This window comes from Populus nigra, chromosome 3, assembly GCF_951802175.1.
Source record: "Populus nigra chromosome 3, ddPopNigr1.1, whole genome shotgun sequence".
NCBI lineage: Eukaryota > Viridiplantae > Streptophyta > Magnoliopsida > Malpighiales > Salicaceae > Populus > Populus nigra.
In genome coordinates this window covers 22,610,552-22,632,973 of record NC_084854.1, presented here as the reverse complement: position 1 = coordinate 22,632,973, position 22,422 = coordinate 22,610,552, and the positions used below count along the sequence as shown (strand labels likewise).

At 35.0% G+C, this 22,422-nt stretch overlaps 3 protein-coding genes across 3 annotated transcripts; 1 reads left to right on the top strand and 2 right to left on the bottom strand.

Annotated features, from left to right (window-relative positions):
* Positions 1–144: 144 nt before the first annotated feature.
* Positions 145–3,364, bottom strand: LOC133689457 (cuscuta receptor 1-like). The gene is made up of 5 exons (XM_062109312.1): positions 3,181–3,364; positions 3,020–3,094; positions 2,696–2,866; positions 2,321–2,470; positions 145–2,249 (listed from the first exon to the last, which is right to left on the bottom strand). Exons 1-5 carry the CDS (start codon positions 3,362–3,364, stop codon positions 595–597), a joined length of 2,235 nt encoding a protein of 744 aa, XP_061965296.1. The 3' UTR covers positions 145–594.
* An 8,653-nt stretch (positions 3,365–12,017) lies between these two features.
* Positions 12,018–14,100, top strand: LOC133690299 (protein NUCLEAR FUSION DEFECTIVE 4-like). Its single transcript, XM_062110538.1, has 2 exons — positions 12,018–12,693; positions 13,275–14,100. The coding sequence occupies exons 1-2, from the start codon at positions 12,023–12,025 to the stop codon at positions 13,762–13,764; spliced, it is 1,161 nt and encodes a 386-aa protein (XP_061966522.1). The 5' UTR covers positions 12,018–12,022; the 3' UTR covers positions 13,765–14,100.
* A 1,231-nt stretch (positions 14,101–15,331) lies between these two features.
* On the bottom strand, positions 15,332–19,728 carry LOC133690297 (cuscuta receptor 1-like). Its single transcript, XM_062110537.1, has 8 exons — positions 19,212–19,728; positions 18,961–19,116; positions 18,777–18,851; positions 18,522–18,680; positions 18,361–18,435; positions 18,037–18,207; positions 17,662–17,811; positions 15,332–17,581 (listed from the first exon to the last, which is right to left on the bottom strand). Exons 1-8 carry the CDS (start codon positions 19,579–19,581, stop codon positions 15,807–15,809), a joined length of 2,931 nt encoding a protein of 976 aa, XP_061966521.1. The 5' UTR covers positions 19,582–19,728; the 3' UTR covers positions 15,332–15,806.
* Positions 19,729–22,422: the final 2,694 nt, after the last annotated feature.

Sequence of the window (22,422 nt, the reverse complement as noted above, 5' to 3'; positions counted from 1 at the left end):
TTTCAATTTCATCCTTGCCATATTATTTTCTGTTTACATTTCTTTTAATTTGCCGTATCAAGCATGTTTTTAGTTTTGAGAGGAACTTAATGATCAATTAGTCAATTGGGGCTGAAAATTAAAATTGAAAGAACAAGGACCATATTTAACAAAAAAAACTTTAGTCTACCTAATTTGAAGTACATACGAATCGTTTCAAAGCTTCAGTCCAACTAACAATTCCAGAGCATTCACACAAAATAAATTCCAGAGCTTCTCTGTTCCAGTTGACATCTCCAGTTAACACGGGGTAAATGAAAACTTTACCATTTTCTGCCTTATTCAACAGATACTCCTACAAATAAACTACACTGAGTTGCATGCCTTGGGTTTGTCTTAGGTATATCCATTACTCGTTCTTACGATTTGAAGGAAGATATATGAGAAAGAACTTGCTGAATGCTGAAAGCAAAATTGTGAAGAAATGATTTTCTTCATTACATTGCTCTAAAAAACACAGCTTTTCAGACATTATTTATACTACTGAGATGAGATAAGATTGACCATCTAAATCTTCCCTTTGAAATGTAGAAACAATGCAAAGTTGAGATTTATTTATACCAAAGGCTTCCATTCTCTGATTCTGAATGGCTTAAGAAGATTGTCCGCAACAAAGTAGTAGCAAGTGTTGATGCTCTTCTCAATGAAATAAAACCATGCTCGCCGCCAGTCTGGGTTTATGTACAAAACTGCAGCTATTCCCAACAGCACCATGATGTACGTCACAACAAAGCTCACACAGAAAACTTGTGCATCAATGATGACGCTACTCTCTTCTTTCTCATCAGTAGAAGGCCCAGGTGGTGGTGGTGGTACTTCTTTGGTGCAACTGTTAAGCAGTGGTGGTCCACAAAGTAAGGGATTTCCCTCGTAGCTGCTCTTATTGAATGTTGAGAATTGTGCAACCATATCAGGAGTCTTACCAGACAGGTTATTGTTGGCTACAATAAAATAGGCAAGAAAATGCAATTGTACAAGTTGAGGAGGGATTTCCCCATTCAAGCTGTTATTGGAAAGGTCCAAGCTCTCAACTTCACTCAAATTTGAAAGAGTTTGTGGGATTGGGCCTATTAAATGATTGTTGGACAGGTTCAATACACGAATGTGGTTGAGATTCCCAATTTCAGGAGGAATCGCACCTGACAAACTGTTGCAGGAGAGATCCATTCCGGTCATGTAGTACAAAATACTTGGCGGATAAGGATAGGACAGACTCTTTGTTGCAATAACCAATGGTTTTCGAAGATTAAACTCAGAAGGATATCCTCCGCGGAGGATGAACCGAATAATGCTTTTAAATCTTAGGAAAGGTAGAATATGACCAGAAAAATTATTATGAGAAAGATCAATGAAGCTTAATTTGTTCAACTTGCACAATTGCGTGGGTATACTGCCATGAAGATTATTATAACCCAAGAGAAGAAAGCTGAGTTGGGAAGACTCACCAATCCATTTTGGAATGCTACCAGTCAAATGATTATGGCTAAGATCCAACGTTATTAGATCAAAGGATTTCTGAAATGCATGTTCTAGGGATCCTTGTAGCATATTTCGTGACAGATAAACATGCAGGAGGTCTGAAGAATTTAAGAAAGATGGTAAGGTTCCAGAGATGTTGTTATTTGAGAGGTCCAAAACTCGAAGATACAACAGAAAGTCAAATGAAGAGGGAACGTGACCACTGAAGTGGTTGTCAGACATGGATAAAAGTATTAAACTTGGAAAATATGATGCTATTTCTCTAGGAATGTGGCTTTCGAAGTTATTGTTAGAAATATCTAATTCATTCAAATTCTGATGAGGATGAATTGGCAATTGAAAAGTCCCTGAAAGAGAATTGTTGACCAAATGGAGTTCATTTAGGTTTGTGTTGTTCTCTAACTGGAACTTTGGGGCCAAATTATGCTCCTCTAATTCTTCAACATATATTTCGTTATTGCTACCATCGAAATACTTGAGTTGTGAATGGTTGAGAAATGAGCTCAATGAGACGGGGATCTGAAAGTGGTTGTCTGAAAGTGATAACTCTCGGATGGATGTGAGACTTGTAAGAGGAGAGAAGGAAATGTCTCCAACAAAGTTATTGGAAGACATATGTAATTGTTGAAGGGATGTCAAATTTGCCAAACACCAAGGCAAAGCACCACTGAGATCATTCCCACTCATTTCTAGATTTTGGAGATGCTTTAACTGAGATAGGCCTGCGAATTTATTGATTCATAAAAATTTTAGTCAGAGAAGAAGCAGAACGCCTAAGGAGGGGCAAGGTGGTCAGACTTACCTTGGGCTTTAGGGATGGAGCCATTGAGTCGACAGCCATTCAAGCGTAAACTCTTTAGAGTAGTAATCTTCCTTACTATTTGCAGAAAGCTATTATCGACAGTGGAGAAACTCAAATCCAACTCTTCTAAATTCTTGAGAGAAGCCAAGTCTACAATAATCAAACCCACAAGAAATTATGCTCGGTATTCAAGAGCCGGATAATGATAAGGAAACAAGATGATGAAACCAACAAGAAGCTCCATTATAATGTCCCCGCTACAATCAATTAAATTCCTATAACTAGGAAAATATGATTTAAAGCACGTTTACAAAGAAAAAAAGAACAATTAACAGATATTCAGGATCGCTTTTAGGCATCAATACCACAAATTACCTTTATCTAATGTTGTTCCGAAACTTCCTTCAAGATTATTCTCATCCAAATAAAGGGTCCTGAGGTTTGGGAATTTCGTCAACGATTGCAGCAATGTAAATGGTAGAGCTCTTCCATTTGAGGTGCTCTGAGATAATGAAATGAAGCTTACATTTCCAAAACCTCTAGTATCTGCAGGGGGCAGCAGAAGTAAAACAAGTTTTAAGACCTTCTGAGCTTTTATTCTTGAGCAAAATCATTCTCGAAAATACAATTCAATTAATGAGATTTTAGGTTGATCAAGCGGTAAAGCTACCATCAATCAGTGTGGAAAGCAATCAATACCTTTGGATAACACAAATTTGTCAATCTCGTTTCCCTCTAGATCCAGTCTCTCTAAGTTGATCAAAGCATCCAGCTCTAGGTTGTTGAAAAACAGAAATTTAATATTACGTCACAGAAAAAATCACAGATTGGTTTCTAGGAATCAAAAAAGGTGAGGTTACCAGTCACATTGAATGATCCTTCAAGTTTGTTGTACGCTATATCCAGGGATTTGAGAGATGAAAGACCCTTGAGGGATGATAAGGCACTGTCATTGAAGCGATTACCATTCAAACCAAGGGATTCCAGATTTCTTAACCTCAGTAATTCGTCACCAGTACCTATAAAAATACCATAAGCTTTCATGTAACCTGAAAGGATAATGGAGTACTTATGTGTGAGAACAAATGCTCAATCAACTCACAACTCTTTCATACCATGAATGGATTTAAAGCTTTCAATTTCATTGCCAGCAAACTCCAACAACCACAAGCTTGTTAGATTATTCAGTTCTGGCCAAATATAATTGTACCAAGTACAACAATTAAAAAAAGGGCAGTAATTAACATGGCTTTATTTGAGAAAGAAAAGGAGAGAAGTGATGAAGCTTAATTACCATCAACACTAATTGCTCCTTTGAGTTGGTTACCAGATAGATACAGGATTCTCAAAGAGGAAAGCCCACCAAGGGATGAAATTATGTAACGAAAAACAACGGTCAGAGGCTCTTTATAAATAAGATCGTTGGACTGCAATTTGCAATATCACAATCAAATGTCATAATTTTCCATAGACAAAGTCACCGCGCGACTTGGGACTAGGCTGGTATGAGGTTGGAAGGATTTTAAATAAACAGGGGAAGTTAAATTCCGGGTGATTTAACTAGTTGTTGAGCCAGTTAAAATTCACTGAAATTTTTTTTTTAATTAAAATAATATTATTTTAATTTATAAAATTAGAGCCCTTCTGGTTTGTGGATGACCATGACTTCCTCCTCGCCGTCTTCACCTCATCCCTCTTCTCTTTTAACTTCTTCTTCCTCTTTTCATCTTCCTCCTTCTCCTTTCATTCGACAGTCTACATCCACTAAACTTGACTATCTCTATGAGGTTAGACTTTTAGATGATACCCAAAAAATCTCTGAAACAGATTTTTCTCTAGTCAATCCTTATCATGCTTTTACCAAAAAATCTCCATCTGTTATCCGCAGTATTAAAACTTTCATCAAACAACCTTCCCGTGTGGCCAAAGAATATGTTCAAGCTTCCTCTTTTGATCAACATAAAATTCCTGCTACTTCTCGGAAACAATTTGTTACTCTTGAAATTCCAACTAAATTTCCAGGACAATGGATTTCTCAAGGCTACATGCATATTTATTTTGGTGCTATTCGGCTAGCCTTATCTTACCATGGCCGTAAAGGTTTACCTGTTGCAGCCCGATTAGCTCTTCTAGATACCAGATATCTAGAGTATCAACATGTATGCATTGGTTCTCTTGAAACCACCCTCAATTGTGATACGGTAGTTGTTACTTTCTATCCCAACTTCAATATGGCATTGGACGATCCTCAACTCCATAATTTTTTAAAAGTCAAACTACAGATCACTGGTGCTGATCAAGTTTTAGACACCTATCAAGCCACTCTTCATTATCAAATGGCTTACCGGGTCCAAAATCATGCCTTTGATTTGGTACTCCCTGTTACCAATGATGCTTTGCTTATCACAGTTGATACCAATCAACAAGCTACCTGTACTCATGTCCCGAGGCAAATCTCGAAAGAGGACTTACAAAAGTTACTCCCTTCTTCTTGGATTACAAATTATGAAAAGCTGCATCAAAGCTCTGTCCCTATACAATCCACAGAACCTGAGTTCACCAAAAAAGCTGATGGTACTGTTGAAATCATCTTCAAGAAAGGAGAATCTTCCTCTTCTCCACCAGGAATCTTTTCCTCCTCCATCTCGATGGTGCAACCCGCTCAAGCTCCTCTTCCAGTACCTGTCGAGTTCTTCTCCAAAGACGGCCGCCCAGTCTATTCTTTTTCTCAAGACAGCCATGTTTTTTGGGACATCTGTAATTATGAGAGTTGTTGTCATGAGGACTTGGAACCTGACTCTCCCAAGCAAAAACAAAAATCCTCCGGTGAAAAGCAAAAAGTGAGATACAATCAAGGAGACCGCACAATTGACACTTTGGGGCAACCCTCTGGCAAATTTGACTACCTTGTCAACTATACTCCTCCCTCTTAGGGATCTCCAGAACAAGTCCCCACAGTCTCCCTATATCAACCTACAAAATCTTATTATATTTCAAAAATTAAAAATCCATATCATTTGGCAAAGTCATCTCAACCGCACAGAAACAAGTTGCTATTTTAACTTTAATTTAATAATAAATAATAAATATGATGGGTACAAAGGGGAGAATATACATGATAAACTTTAACAGTGCCATCAGTGTCAGTCTTGTTAATGGTAGTAGAAAATTCAAAGAGTCTAGCTACGAGTGAAATGCTTTGCTTTGTGGACCACCACTCCCCAAAAGCTGCAGCGAAGATTTTTACAAGAGGAATGTTGAAAATATTCCAAAAAAATCGAATAAAAAATTGAAAACTAATGAAATATTTGAAAAACCAGCATCTTGCCACTTATTTCATTGGCTTGGTCATAGGTTTTACAAAATGGTTTTTCACTTTTCTTTTTAATATATCTTTCAAAGTTCGTTCTACAAATCTTCTATAGGGTTGTTTTTTAAAATATTTTAATTTTTTATATTTTTAATATTAATTTATCAAATAATAAAAAACAATAAAAATTAAAATAATATGATCTTCAGTCAAATTGAATTTAATAATAATGATATAATTAGTTAATTAATTAGTTAATAATAATGTTATAATTAGACAGATTGAACTGGTCATCGCGCGCGAGAACGCCGGTGCAGGGGGCCACCCACCTTTCCCCTTGCCCCTCTCACTCCCTACTCTAAGGAATGAGAGGGCCTCACTCTTCGATAAGAATACGAATAAGATCAATAAAGGCTAGGTAAACTATGCAATAGCTTCGGCAGAACCAGAAAAAAAAGAATCGAAACGAATGAGGTACGGAAAAACCTCATTAGAATGACGGCCGAAAATAATGCAGTGGCTGTCAGCCTTGTTAGTGGTTGTGGAAAATTACACGCTATGACGAAGAAGAAGGTTGCTGCCTTCATTCATCGCTTGACCTGATCATGATGGCTCGATGGGCCACCTGCTAAGACAAAAGAAAAGAAAGCTGTTAACAGTGGTCAAAATTGCCAGCCACGATGTGCCCGCAAGGTTTTTTCCTCCTATGGAAACACATTTTACTATCTTGGCGTTTATAAACGGATGATTGCGTGTTCTTCGTCATGTGTATCAAGAACCCAGTAAAGCCATCTAAGAAGACTGCTGAAAAAAAGATGGTTTAGATTTCCTCAGCTGACTTCGAGTCAAGGCGTAGAGCTTCAATCATAGATAAGAAAAGGATGCTCCAGGATTTACTCTGCACAGGGGGTTTGGGCCCTCCATAAGGAAGCACCGGATCTCTTTGTCAATTTTTTTTTTTTATTCAAATGATTTTTTTACAACAAAATAATCTTTTATTAGCGGTATAGTTTATTAAATAAAAAGAAACAATAATCAAGGAAATTTTCAGAAAAACAACATTTATTTTAACTAAAAAAGAAAAAAAACATATTTTTAATCAAAATCTAATTTTTTTTTATTCATGCATTTTATTTTTATTTTGATGAAATCATGTGTAATTTTTTTTATGAGAAGCATTGTTGTAATTTTAAATTTTTTTTATTTAATACGAACTCATTAACATCAAGATTAATTTTTTTTTTATGGTTAGAATATGGCTAATCAATCATTTGTTTCTATTTTTTTTAATGATTTTCTTTTTATTAAAAAACAATTTAGGATCTAAAACATAAAACAAATAAAGTTTACAAATAAAACAAGAAACATTCAAAACATAGAAAACAAATAATAAAAATTTCAAGGATAAAACTATAGTTTTCCATGTCCGACGAACAATAGAAAAAACTGTTTTTTTTCAAGTGTTAAAATCTTGTCCCTTTTGTTTTAATTTTTGTAATTAATTGATGAAATTAAATTATATTTTGAAATATCAAATATCAATTTAATAATGAGATGATTTTTTAATATCATGATTACATCCTAACTTGTAAAAATTATAAGTTTTGAAATTTTATATGAAATGATAAAATTAAAAAATAAATCTTGATAATTTTAAAATGACTAAAAGAATTGTGGACTAAAATCACGGTAACAGTACATATTGCATGTAAGTCAGGCGTCGTAGTAGAATGAACAATAAAATACCATTTTGTTTCACTATTTCTTTCAAGAAATATCACCTATGATGCTACATGCAACAGAGAAATTTCTAGAATTTATTTTTTATTTAACTATGTACAGTGCAGTTGAGGCACGCACCACAGTAAATGCAGCAGTAACAGGGCATATATCTAATTTTTCCTTTTTTCTTAAAGAAAACGCATGCCAAGTCTGAAACCAACAAATGAGAAGTCAAACAAAGTAGATCTTATGTATACGTACTTGAAAGTAAAAATAAAAAGAAAATCTGTTGAACAATAAACGGAGTAATTCTCGTTAATTTCTCTACAAACCGGAGGACCGTGGTCATGTAAAAACGTAAGCTTTGCGCTATCCTCTCCTATAAGAGAGCCTCTGACAGTTACTTTCTATGGCGACAGGGGTGTATTTTTTTTTTTTTCCTGAGAATTTACTAATAGCAAAGTTCTTCAAATGGAGTTGAACAGGTTGTGTTTAGCAGTGATAATGATTAAAAATGTGGTGGTTTTAATACAAGGGTGGCGGTGCCATGGTTGCTTGGAGGAAGAAAGAGTTGCTCTCTTGCAAATCAAAGATGCCTTTAGTTACCCAAATGGCAGATTCCTGCTCTCCCGGGGAAGAGATGCTAACTGCTGCGAATGGAAACAAGTCCACTGCAACTCCAGCACACTTCGAGTTGTCGAAATAGGCCTTTCTTTCTCAAGGGTTGGGAGCTGGGAGACTGGCTCCTGAATGCGAGGTAATCACTTTGATAACAGTGTCTTATCATCCTTCAAGGGTCTTTCATCTCTCAAGAATCTCGATCTGGCAAAGAACCATCTGAAAAGAACATTCAATATGAAAGGTTTATAAACCAATTATTGCTCACACGTTATTCCATTTCAAAAAATGAGTTCCAAGGCTTTGCTGTGACCTAATCAGTTCTATTTTCCTGCAACCTAGAATTGGAAGCTTTGAGCAACCTGAGGAAGCTGTATCTCAGCGGAAATGAGATTGACGAGTTTGTGTTCTCAGAAGGTATTACTTAAATATTCCACATGAACGATGGTGGCTTCACGGATCGATCGACCCACCTAACTTTTTACCCAAGATTCCATGCAGTAAGGACGATTTTGATTTGCTCGTAAGGCGTGAAACTTGTTTTGTTTCTCTTCTCTCTTGCAGGTATTAGAGGTTTCGGAAATCTAAGCAGAGTTTGTTTCCTTATGCTATAACCCAATTTTTAAATAAATATTAAAAAAATGATTATAATTAAAAATTGGGTTAAGAAAACATAAATTCAAAGTTTAAGGTTGAAATTTTTAAAATTTGAGAGTCAATTGGTCAGAAATTAAAGAATTAATAACTTTGAGAATTTAATTAAAATTTAGATTAGTTTAATTAATGAAATCATGAGCTTAATTAAAGAATTGATGAGTTTGAAGATTTAATTAAACTTTGATTTAATTAATTAAAGAAATCAAGGTTCAATTGAAGAAACATCAAAGTTTGGAGCTTCTACAAAGAAAAATCGCTAGAAAATTAAAATTCAAGGATCAAATTAAATAGTCCAGAAACTCAAGACTGTTGTGTAAATGGTGCTATAACTTAGGGATTCAATTGAATTTAATCCAAGAGCATAATTAGAAATCAATTATTACTGATTAAGATCCCAATTGTTAAGTTTAAACTGTTTAGGGACCAAATTGAAAAACAGTCATCCCAAGGACACAACGGCGCCGTTTTGGGAAGCATTGTTCATCGTTACGTTTTGTGCGGAACAGAACCAGTTCAACAGAGAAATCCAGCAAATCACGGCCACGATACCCACGATGCCACCCATGATCACTCGCCTCCACGATACCCGCCATTGCTGGAGGCAGGGACCCAAGACCTTCTCTGGCTTTATAAAAGCCAGAGAAAGGCCTCACAAAAAAAGGGGGAAGAACACTGTAAACAGGGAGGAAAAACCCAGACGAAAAGGACGGGGAAGAAACAGAACCCCAATTGAAAAGCACAGACCAAAAGCTTTCTTCCCAAACACGATCTCAAAGAAAAAAACCACAGGAGGATGAAACAGAGATCGAAACCATAGGGAACAGGGGCCGAGAACCGGAGACAAAAAACGGAGAGGCAGGTAATGAAAGAGGGAAAACCAGCTAGGAAGGGGAACGCAAGCAAAACACATAGGAAAAACCCATAAAACAGGGGAACGAGCATGGGACGAAGAAAAGAGAAGGAGAGAACTGGGACCTCTATTCTTCATCACAAGGACTGAGAAAACAGAGAAAAACACAAAAAAAGGAAAGAAAGAGGAAAACAGGCGAAGAACAACGAAAAACAGAGGAAACCAGACGAAAAACTCAGGGGAAGAAAGGGGCAAGTTAAAGCAGAAGAACAAGCAAACAAAGACAGAACAAAAAGAGAAGAACGAATTCGCAGAATAACAAGAACGAAGAAGGGCGAAGGAGAAAGGCGCTCAGCAGACCAGGTCAGTAACCTCTTCTTCTTGCATTATTTCATTTGATTAGCATTTGCACTGTGCAAGTGAATTTTAATTCACTTGCACAGTGTAGCAACACGGGTGCGCTTTGCGCACTCCTGTTGCTCAGCTCATAAAATAAAAAAATACTAAAAAAATAAAAAAATAAAAAAATATATGTATAAATAAAAATAATAAAAATTTATTGGTTTATTCACTGACGCCAAAATCAAGAATAAAAATATCGGTTTAAATTTATATTATTCATTGTATTTTATTTTTATTTAGCAAGAAAAAAATAAAAATTGTGTATGCATAAAAATAAATTTTATTTTTGTTTTTATTCACTGACGCTAGAGTCAGGAATAAAAAATATGGATTTAAATTTATTTTGTTTTAGAACTACGTAATATTTACCAATGCTAGAGTTGGAAGTATTCGTAGTTGAATATTCACGGGCGACAAAGTCAAGAATATTATAAACAAATCATCATAGCATAAAATAATAAATGTTTAGCAATTTAAGACAAAACCAGCAATGCAATTTGTCTCAGGCAGAACGTTTAAGGAGTGATAATATCTTCCCTTTTACGTAACCAGTCCCGAACCATAGAATCTTTGTTAACCAGTTAGGGTTCCTAGTGACCATAATACAAGGTGACGACTTCTTAAACAAGATCATTCCTCATCAAATAATAGGATGCCAGAAATCCATTTCTTTCCATGCAAAATTTTTAAGGCCATCGCGATGTCAGGTGCGACAAAATGGTGACTCCATTGAGGACTAATGGACTAAGCTTTGCCTTTTGTTTGTCAATTGCTATAATATTTGTTATGTTATGTTTATTTGTTTATTTTTCTTGTATTTACTGCTTTAACATGCATCATTGTTTATATTGTCATGCATCATGTTAAGAGCACACACCTTAAAATATAGGATAGGTGAGGAAGTAACGGTATCCTAATGGCTTTAGCCTGGGTAAGACTCGTGAAACCATTCAACTCTCGCTTGATTGTTTATTTGGAAGTGATTGATATGTCAAACTGATATTACTCAGGGCTTCTATTTTCACACTACTTGAAAGCCTCATATCGATCTTTCATGGACGATCACTGAGCATGCGAGAGACCCTTTGATGCACTCAACAATTAGGATCTTCCTATTAGGTTGTCATCCCGTAAAGGGTGAGTCTGCATTTCATACGCATTTTTTTTTAATTGCTTCAGCATTTTTTGCATAATTGCATGATTTACATTCAACAGGTTGAAATATAGGTTCCCCATTGAAACCCATTTATAACACTTGTTCGAGAAAAAGATAAATGAAAAACGAAGAAAGAGCCCAGTTGGAATCCCAACACCAAAAAGAGGTGGACAATCTTAGAGAAGAAGTCGCAAGGCTTACCAGTCTACTCGAACAAGCCTTGAGAGTCAAATCCGGAATAGCAACACATATAGCTCAGCCTGAACTTATGCCCGTAAATCCTGTCAATCCACAGAATCTAGGGGCAAACGGTTGGTCATCTGATTTTCCCATGCATTTCCAACTAGCGTACCCCACGAGAATGCCGTTAACCATTGATTCTACAGAAAAGGAATCTCAAAAGGGTAAGATGGTAAAAGAAGATAATCTGAACAAATTCATTGCCTTAGAACAAAGGATGAGGGCATTTAAGGGAATTTGCCTACATGATCCTACAAAGGTTGCTGAGATGTGTTTGGTGCCTAACGTTGTCATTCCCAAAAAGTTTAGAATGCCAGAATTTATCAAATATACGGGAACTTAATACCCTATAACTCATCTCAAAGCATACTGCAACAAAATGACTGAGGTGGTTGATGATGAGAAATTGCTGATTCATTTCTTTCAAGACAGCTTGAGTGATGTTTCCCTCACTTGGTATATGCGGTTGTACAATACCAAGGTTAAAAAATGAAAGGATTTAGTTGATGCCTTCATGAAGAAATATAAGTTTAATATAGACGTGGGTCCTGATCGGTTAAGCTTGCAAGCTATGGAGAAGGACAACAAGGAGTCTATAAGGGAATACACCCAAAGATAGAGTGAGATAGCTACACAAGTTAACCCTTTTATGTTGGAAAAAGAGATAATCAGTTTATTTTTCAATACCTTTAAAGCTTCATACTTTGAATACTTGGTTAGAAGCTCTGAAGTGGTGGTTACATAGTCATGTATTTTGTAAGAGCTTGTACCCCTGCATCAGGTGAAGACTCTTCAGAACACGCCCATTTGCTTTTCACTCAAGGAGCTCTTATTGTACTCGGCTTAAATGTCCTAACAACCACCATATTGAATCACATATTTCATTTCAGTGCTCCGGTATCTAATACCTTTCTTGTTATAATGGTTGTCCTTCTCATGGCTCCATTTGCAATACCCATAAAAATGACATTTCACCGCATGAGAGTCAGGAAACCAGAGATGCATCACCAGCCAGTTGAGACTCCAGACAGTGTGATACAAGAAGACAACGCAGACAAAACCGAACCACTGCTGAAATCATCTTCATCAACAACAGCCCTCGGAAGTTTTCGGGAAAACGTTGAGGCATCTGAGGTGGCTATGCTTCTAGCTGAGGGTGAAGGGGCTGTGAAGAAGAAGAGGAGACCCAAGAGAGGGGAGGATTTCAGATTTACTGAAGCCCTAATAAAGGCTGATTTCTGGCTTCTTTTCTTTGTGTACTTTGTGGGTGTTGGATCTGGGGTAACGGTGCTCAATAATCTGGCCCAGATAGGAATTGCACAAGGCGTGCATGATACTACCATCTTGTTGTCGCTCTTCAGCTTTTGCAATTTTGTGGGGCGTCTTGGTGGGGGTATTGTGTCTGAACATTTTGTCAGGTTACTACACTCTTTCCTTCTTGGCTAATCATTAAGTTCATTACATTGAAGTTTTCTGCATTTTGATGCCTAATTGATTTACATGCTCTACATTTAAAAGGTTAAAAAAACCAAATCATCTAAACCATGCAAGTCTTGGCTTAGAGCCAGTGACTTTATAAACAAAATATAAAACACAGAAAAACCAAATCAAAGGATGCCAAGATGATTTTCATTCTCAAATTATGTCATGATGGGGCTTAGTTCTAGGAATAATACTGTCACTCCATCTATTGGACATTGCGAGCGTCCTCTGAGAATTAAGTTGCATCGGTTTTTCTTCTGTTATATGCTCCAGATATTGATGCTCGTAGACGGAGAAAACATATGCATAAGAAGCATAGCTCATGTTCTGCCAAAATGTCATATGAATGTTACTTGTCATATTTCCATGAGCTTTTGTCTTTGGCACGTCCTTAAATTTCTTTATCAGTCCATTGTAATTGTCTGACTGTCTGTTCCAAAAGAATACAGACTGCACAGGCTACAATATTTTTGTGGTGTGGTATTACTTTGATGTGTTGGACATTTATTCCTTGCAGAACAAAAACAATCCCTCGGACAATATGGATGACATGCACTCAAGTAATGATGATCATAACGTACCTGTTGTTTGCTTCTTCAATTGATGGTATCCTTTACGCCGCAACAGCATTACTTGGGATCTGCTATGGAGTTCAGTTCTCGATAATGATACCGACTGTCTCTGAGCTTTTCGGCTTGAAGCATTTTGGTTTATTTTACAACTTCATGTCACTAGGAAATCCTCTCGGTGCGTTCCTTTTCTCAGGTCTCCTGGCAGGCTATGTATATGATACTGAAGCAGCAAAGCAGCAGGTACCAAATTTTCTGTCCAATTCAAGCATCTCCTGCTTGGGTCCAAATTGCTTCAGGCTCACCTTCTTGGTTCTGGCTGGTGCCTGCGGTTTGGGCTCCATCTTGAGCATTATTCTAACTATGAGGATAAGGCCAGTCTATGAGATGCTTTATGCTGGGGGTTCTTTCAGGCTTCCTCAAACTTCAAACCACTAAGCTGCTCGAAGTGGATTATGATAAGTTGAGGCCATGAGAGGCCATTCTCCTGAAGCACATGACGTAGTAGATATTTCGGCCATGTAAATTCACATTTTTAGAATTTGCACAATGCATTGCAAGTTTGAGTGCCAACCCAGGAAATCAACAGGTTCTAGTTTTCCTCTCGATATGACAGCTAAAATGCAATTTATGAGGATAGTTATCGATGATTGATATCCTGTTTTAGCTAGAAGTATACAGAACAAGGTTCATCATGTATCCATTATTTCTGGTTTCTTTGAAGATGCACTTCTAAATTTCTTTGATGAATAATTTTGCATTCGTGTGATACAATTACTTTTGCTGTATGTAATGGTTCAGCTCAAATCTCTGAGTGTTTTTTGAAATTGGACAACTGTTGTTTTCGATCTATAATTTAGTATAGATTGCATGCAATTTTATATAATTAAGTTCATCTTGATCAAAATAAAATCACAGCATCCATACTAAATAAATATTAAAACTTGCAATGTAGAGCAAAACAAAATTCTAACATGCTTAGCATGTAATTGAATATATTATACTTGAACTAAAATAGTGAAAGATATTTAATTGTTGAAGTATTTAGAATGTGATTTAGTTAAAAATTAATTATTGTTGAAGATTAATATTTTATTCTTACAGCTTTATTATTTATTTTTTGGTTCATATGGAGCGATATCAATAAGCCTTCAAGATTTAAAAAAATACCAATTTATTTAGTTGTATTTCTACATAAATTCTATGAATTAAAACAATAAAACTCAATATCTCTTTACAAAAGATAATAACCTAAGTTATTTTTAAAAATTAAAACCGATGCAAAATTAATTTTAGTAATTACTAAGTTAATTTGCACAGTTTTGCTTGAATTATTTTCCATAAAAACAAAATTATGCTGATAGATTTTTGGTTTTAAAATTTGACCTTTTAATTACATATAAAACTATTCAAGTGAAAGAAGATTGTTTAGATTTTTTATACATGGACCGGATAAGTAAATGAGCTTGCAAAAAAAAAAACTTATATTTTATATTTTTAATGTGAGATTGAGAATTTTGTATTTTTTTAATGTGAGATAGAGAATTTTGAATTTTATAAAAATAAATTAATTAGATATTATTAAAGATTTTTTTTTTCATTCATAATTTTTTTTAATGATTTGTATTAAAAAATTTTAACAAAAAAAATTTGCAATAAAATTTTAAACCCTCCAAGTTCTGAAAGGGTCCTTTCATTCATTGAAGTTCCAAAAGGATGCAATTTTAGAACTCCAAAACATTTTGGCCTTTACTCTAATATTTTTAAACTATTTTTTATTTAAAAATATATTAAAATAATATATATATTTTTTAAATCAGCATATAAAAAATAATTGCCTATCATCAAACTTTTAATGTTTCAATTTCATCCTTACTATATCATTTTCTATTTACATTTCTTTTAATTTGCACTATCAAGCATGTTTTGAGTTTTGAGAGGAACTTAATGATAAATTAGTCTTTGATTTTGAGAAATTAGAATCAATTGGGGCTGAAAATTAAAATTGAAAGAACAAGGACCATATTTAACAAAAAAAAACTTTAGTCTACCTAATTTGAAGTACATACGAATCGTTTCAAAGCTTCAGTCCAACTAACAATTTCGGAGCATTCACACAAAACAAACTCCAGAGCTACTTTGTTCCAGTTGACATTTCCTCGAATTATAACACGGGGTAAATGAAAACTTTACCATTTTCTGCCTAATTCAACAGATACTCCTACAAATAAACTACACTAAGTTGCATGCCTTAGGTTTGTCATAGGTATATCCATTACTCGTTCTTACGATTTGAAGGAAGATATATGAGAAAGAACTTGCTGAATGCTGAAAGCAAAATTGTGAAGAAATGATTTTCTTGATTACATTGCTCTAAAAAACACAGCTTTAAGACATAATTTATACTACTGAGATGAGATAAGATTGACCATCTAAATCTTCCCTTTGAGATGTAGAAACAATGCAAAGTTGAGATTTATTTATACCAAAGGCTTCCGAACTCTGATTCTGAATGGCTTAAGAAGATTGTCCACAACAAAGTAGTAGCAAGTGTTGATGCTCTTCTCAATGAAATTAAACCATGCTCGCCGCCAGTCTGGGTTTATGTACAAAACTGCAGCTATTCCCAACAGCACCATGATGTACGTCACAACAAAGCTCGCACAGAAAACTTGTGCATCAATGATGACGCTACTCTCTTCTTTCTCATCAGTAGAAGGCCCAGGTGGTGGTACATCTTTGGTGCAACTGTTAAGCAGTGGTGGTCCACAAAGTAAGGGATTTCCCTCGTAGCTGCTCTCATTGAATGTTGAGAATTGTGCAACCATCTCAGGAGTCTTACCAGACAGGTTATTGTGGGCTACACTAAAATAGGCAAGAGAATGCAATTGTACAAGTTGAGGAGGGATTTCCCCATTCAAGCTGTTATTGGAAAGGTCCAAGCTCTCAACTTCACTCAAATTTGAAAGAGTTTGTGGGATTGGGCCTATTAAATGATTGTTGGACAGGTTCAATACATGAATGTGGTTGAGATTCCCAATTTCAGGAGGAATCGCACCTGACAAACTGTTGCAGGAGACATCCAATCCGGTCATGTAGTACAAAATACTTGGCGCATAAGAATAGGACAGACTCTTCGTTGCAATAACCAATGGTTCTCGAAGAGAAAACTCAGAAGGATATTCTTCGAGTAGGATGAACCAAATACTGCTTTTAAATCTTAGGCAAGGTAGAATATGACCAGAGAAATTATTATGAGAAAGATCAATGAAGCTTAACTCGTTCAACTTGCACAATTGCGTGGGTATACTTCCATCAAGATTATTATAACCCAAGAGAAGAAAGCTCAGTTGGGAAAACTCACCAATCCATTTTGGAATGCTACCAGTCAAATGATTATGGCTAAGATCCAACGTTATTAGCTCAAAGGATTTCTGAAATGCATGTTCTAGAGATCCTTGTAGCATATTTCGTGACAGATAAACATGCAGGAGGTTTGAAGAGTTAAAGAAAGATGGTAAGGTTCCAGAGATGTTGTTATTTGAGAGGTCCAAAACTTGAAGATACAACAGAAAGTCAAATGAAGAGGGAACGCGACCACTGAAGTGGTTATCAGACATGGATAAAAATGTTAAACTTGGAAAATATGATCCTATTTCTGTAGGAATGTGGCTTTCGAAGTTATTGTTAGAAATATCTAATTCAGACAAATTCTGATGAGGATGAATTGGCAATTGAAAAGTCCCTGAAAGAGAATTGTTGACCAAATAGAGTTCATTTAGGTTTGTGTTGTTTTCTAACAACCAAATAGGAAACCCTCCCCTCATTTTCAGGTTAGAAAAATCAATTACTTGGAGGCTGTATTGATGGAGGAGGAATTTGGGAAAGGAAAATGCTCCACCATATCCATTGCCAGATAAACGAAGATGCTCTAATTGGAACTTTGGGGCCAAATTATGCTCTTCTAATTCTTCAACATATATTTCGTTATTGCTACCATCGAAATACTTGAGTTGTGAATGGTTGAGAAATGAGCTCAATGAGACGGGGATCTGAAAGTGGTTGTCTGAAAGTGATAACCCTCGGATGGATGTGAGACTTGTAAGAGGAGAGAAGGAAATGTCTCCAATAAAGTTATTGTAAGACAAATCTAATCCTTGAAGGGATGTCAAATTTGCCAAACACCGAGGCAAAGCACCACTGAGATCATTCCTACTGATATCTAGATTTTGGAGATGCTTTAACTGACATAGGCCTGAGAATTTATTGATTCATAAAAATTTTAGTCAGAGAAGAAGCAGAACGCCTAAAGAGGGGAAAGGTGGTCAGACTTACCCTGGGCTTTAGGGATGGAGCCATTGAGTCGACAGCCCCTCAAGCTTAAACTCTTTAGAGTAGTAATCTTCCCGACTGTTTGCAGAAAGCTATTATCGACAGTGGAGTAACTCAAAACCAACGTTTCTAAAATCTTGAGAGAAGCCAAGTCTACAATAATCAAACCCACAAGAAATTATGCTCGGTATTCAAGAGCCGGATAATGATAAGGAAACAAGATGATGAAACCAACAAGAAGCTCCATTATAATGTCCCCGCTACAATCAATTAAATTCCTATAACTAGGAAAATATGATTTAAAGCACGTTTACAAAGAAAAAAAGAACAATTAACAGATATTCAGGATCGCTTTTAGGCATCAATACAACAAATTACCTTTATCTAATGTTGTTCCGAAACTTCCTTCAAGATTATTCTCAGCCAAAGAAAGGGTCCTGAGGTTTGGGAATTTCGTCAATGATTGCAGTAATGTAAATGGAAGAGCTCTTCCATTTGAGGTGCTATTAGATAATGAAATGAAGCTTATATTTCCAAAACCTCTAGTATCTGCAGGGGACAGCAGAAGTAAAACAAGTTTTAAAACCTTCTGAGCTTTTATTCTTGAGCAAAATCATCCTCGAAAATACAATTCAATTAATGAGATTTTAGGTTGATCAAGAGGTAAAGCTACCATCAATCAGTGTGGAAAGCAATCAATACCTTTGGATAACACAAATTTGTCAATCTCGTTTCCCGCTAGATCCGCTCCCTCTAAGTTGATCAAAGCATCCAGCTCTAGCTTGTCGAAAAACAGAAATTTAATATTACGTCACAGCAAAAATCACAGATTGGTTTCTAGGAATCGAAAAAGGTGAGGTTACCAGTCACATTGAATGATCCTTTCAGTTGGTTGTACGCTATATCCAGGGATTTGAGAGATGAAAGACCCTTGAGGGATGATAAGGCACTGTCATTGAAGCGATTAACATTCAAAACAAGTTCTTCCAGATTTCTTAACCTCAGTAACCCGTAACCAGTACCTATAAAAATACCATAAGCTTTCATGTAACCTGAAAGGATAATGGAGTACTTATGTGTGAAAACAAATGCTCAATCAACTCACAACTCTTTCATACCATGAATGGATTTAAAGCTTTCAATTTCATTGCCACCAAACTCCAACCACCGCAAGCTTGTTAGATTATTCAGTTCTGGCCAAATATAATTGTACCAAGTACAACAATTAAAAAAAGGGCAGTAATTAACATGGTTTTATTTGAGAAAGAAAAGGAGAGAAGTGAAGTGATCAAGCTTAATTACCATCAACACTAATTGCTCCTTTGAGTTGGTTACCATCTAGATACAGGGTTGTCAAAGAGGAAAGCCCACCAAGGGATGAAAGGATGCTGTTGTCGAATTTGTTTACGCCTAAATCGAGAAACACCAAGCTGTCAAGTCCTGATAGTCTTTCAAAACCTGCATGGGCATTTCAATCAGTAGCTTGAAAAATATAGAATCTATTCTTTTTTTTTCCTGTTGAAATTGCAGTAGCACGCAAATAAGAGATAAACCTTCATTCTCAACACAGCCAGCTATAAAATTTCCACTTAAATCAAGAGATTGCAGTTCTTGGAAGGGACGAAACAAAGAGACATTTAGGTACAAATCTCCCAATCCCTCTTCCCTTATGCCTTGTAGATCAAGTACGACAACTCGTCCTGTAGTGAAATTGCAGTCAACGCCTTTCCAAGAACAACAGTCGGCTACTTTTCCCCAAGATTGAAGGAATGTGCCGCTTGGGTAATTAAAGGAGCTTTTAATCCGCAAGAGAGCACTTCTCTCTTCGTCTAAACACCCGTGACATGACCACCAGCTTTCTGACAAAACCATAGCATAAATCATCAGTGTCCCTGCTAAAGAAGAGAACCTGTTTAAACCCATTTGGACTCCTCGATGAAATTATGTACCGAAAAACAACGGTCAGAGGCCCTTTATAAATAAGATCGTTGGACTGCAATTTGCAATATCACAATCAAATGTCATAATTTTCCATAGACAAAGTCACCGCGCGACTTGGGACTAGGCTGGTATGAGGTTGGAAGGATTTTAAATAAACAGGGGAAGTTAAATTCCGGGTGATTTAACTAGTTGTTGAGCCAGTTAAAATTCACTGATAAATTTTTTTAATTAAAATAATATCATTTTAATTTATAAAAAAAATTAAAGCTGATTTAGGTCGATCACAGGCTGGATTTGAAATCTGTGATTGCCTCAATACACTTGATGGGGAAAATTGTCCCCCGTTAATTTCTTTAACAGCTTAAGGAAACCCTCATAGTTTAGTGTTAGTTTAGTTTAGCCCTTCATGTTTATAATAAATAGCCCTTCTTGAAATTGATTCTTTTTATTAAAATGATTATTTTTGACACCGCACATTAAAATAATTTAAAATTAAAAAATTGGGTTGTTTTTCAAGAGAAACGCACAAATAATTCATTTAAATTTTATATCAGAAATTTTGTGACCAATTCCTCTTCTTATGGCTGGATATGAATGAGTTTATATTGTGATACGAAAACCCGGAACATTTAGAAAAAAATAATGTTTTACGGTATATTATTTTGCGTGTGAATATTTTTTAATTTTTTTGTTTTCTACAATAAAATAGATAAATGAAATGGTCTTTCCATGCAATGTCTTCCCTACGGCGAAGACACTGCGCTACCGATCAGTTTTGTTAGAGGTTGTTTATTTTTATGTTTTAAAAGAATTTAAATTTATTTTATTTTTTTATTTATTTTAAATTAATATATTTTTAATATTTTTAAATTATTTTGATATGCTGATGTTAAAAATAATTTTTATAAAATATAAAAACATTATTAATATATATTTTAACACAAAAATTATTTAAAAAACATCTATAATCATTCAATCAAAGAAGCTAATGAAATATTTGAAAAACAGTGCCATCAGTGTCAGTCTTGTTAATGGTAGTAGAAAATTCAAAGAGTCTAGCTACGAGTGAAATGCTTTGCTTTGTGGACCACCACGAAGGTTTTTACAAGAGGAAGGTTGAAAATATTCCAAAAAAACCGAATAAAAAAATTGAAAACTAATGAAATATTTGAAAAACCAGCATCTTGTGACTTAATTTTTTTTTATTATTATCTTGGGGTGTCCGGGCCAGCTTGCGCGCACCACGACTATTCTCCACGGCTCACTGAACATCCTGCAAGTCTAGTGAACAGGTAAGGCACCGCGGGGGTGACAGACGTGCACATAGAAGATCTAACTCAGGACGGGGACGAAACAAATCATACGGTTGACCACTGAACTAGACCCTCAAGTGCGACTTATTTCATTGGCTTGGTCATAGGTTTTACAAAATGGTTTTTCACCCTTTTTTTTTTAATATATCTTTCAAAGTTCGTTCTACAAATCTTCTATAGGGTTCTTAATGTTTTTATTTATGACATTCAAAATATTTCTTTTAAAAAAATTAAAATAATATAGTTTCTTTTTTATTAAAAAAAAGACTGTCTAATCATTTAGGTTTCACTAATCGTTTCTTTAATTATATATATTTTTTTTATAAAAGTTCAGTCCGAAAGAGGTATTAAAATAATATGATGTTGAGCCAAATTGAATTTAATAATAATATAATCAGCTAGTTAATATTGTATTTTAATATAAAATGCATGTTTGATATTATGATGTAAATGTTTTTTACTTAAAAATATATTAAAATATTTTTTTAATTTTTAATATTAACTTATCAAATAAAAAACAATAAAAATTAAAATAATATCAATTTAATAATAATGGTATAATTAGTTAATTAATATTGTATTTTAATATAAAATGAATGTATGATATTACGGTGTAAATATTTTTTACATGAAAATATATTAAAATATTTTTTAAAATTTTTAATATTGACTTATAAAATAATAAAAAAGCAATAGATTTTTTTCAATTTAACAAGACTGCAACTTTGTCCTTGCAGCGAAGCTCTGCTTTTTTTCTGACGTTTCTACCGAGCAAAGTTGCAACAGAACGAATCATTTCTTTTCATTTATGCTTTGTAGATTAGTTCCTTTACTAGTCATACAGTCCCATTATATTAGTGTTAGATTTGTTATTGGACGGTACGAAACATTAGTTTAGTCAAACTTGAACCCGTTCATAATAAAAAAATTTAAAAGCATTGATCATGGCTATTAAGAGTATGTTTATTTTTGCATTTTAAAAATATATTTTTATCTTATTTTTTTTGGTTTCAAGTTATTTTTTTGTAATTGTAAAGTGTATTAATATTAAAAATAAAATTTTAAAATATAAAAAATATTATTTTACTATATTTTCAAGTAAATAATATTTACTGAGATAATAATACACTGAAACTTAGAGATCTGGGATTTGAAATTAGCAGGTTATGTATCATTAACTTTTATGAGGCCATAGAAAGAGATGAAAAGACTTGCAAATGCGGTCGAAATATGGAGATTTAAGATGATATTCATGGGCTTCCAAATGATTTGAGATGGCCCAGCCCAAGGATCCAAAGTAAAAGAAACAGACATTGCATGTCTCCGCCCAGCCCGAACTTTCAAAGGGGAAAAAAGAGAAGACATTGCATGTCTCGGCCCAACCCAATTGTCAAAGGAAAAAAAAAAAAAAACACAGAGAGACCAATTTGCCAACAAGCTATTATAATAGAACCCACAGGTTGATTGATGAAACCCTGACCCCAGGATCTGGGGACTGCTGAAGAACACC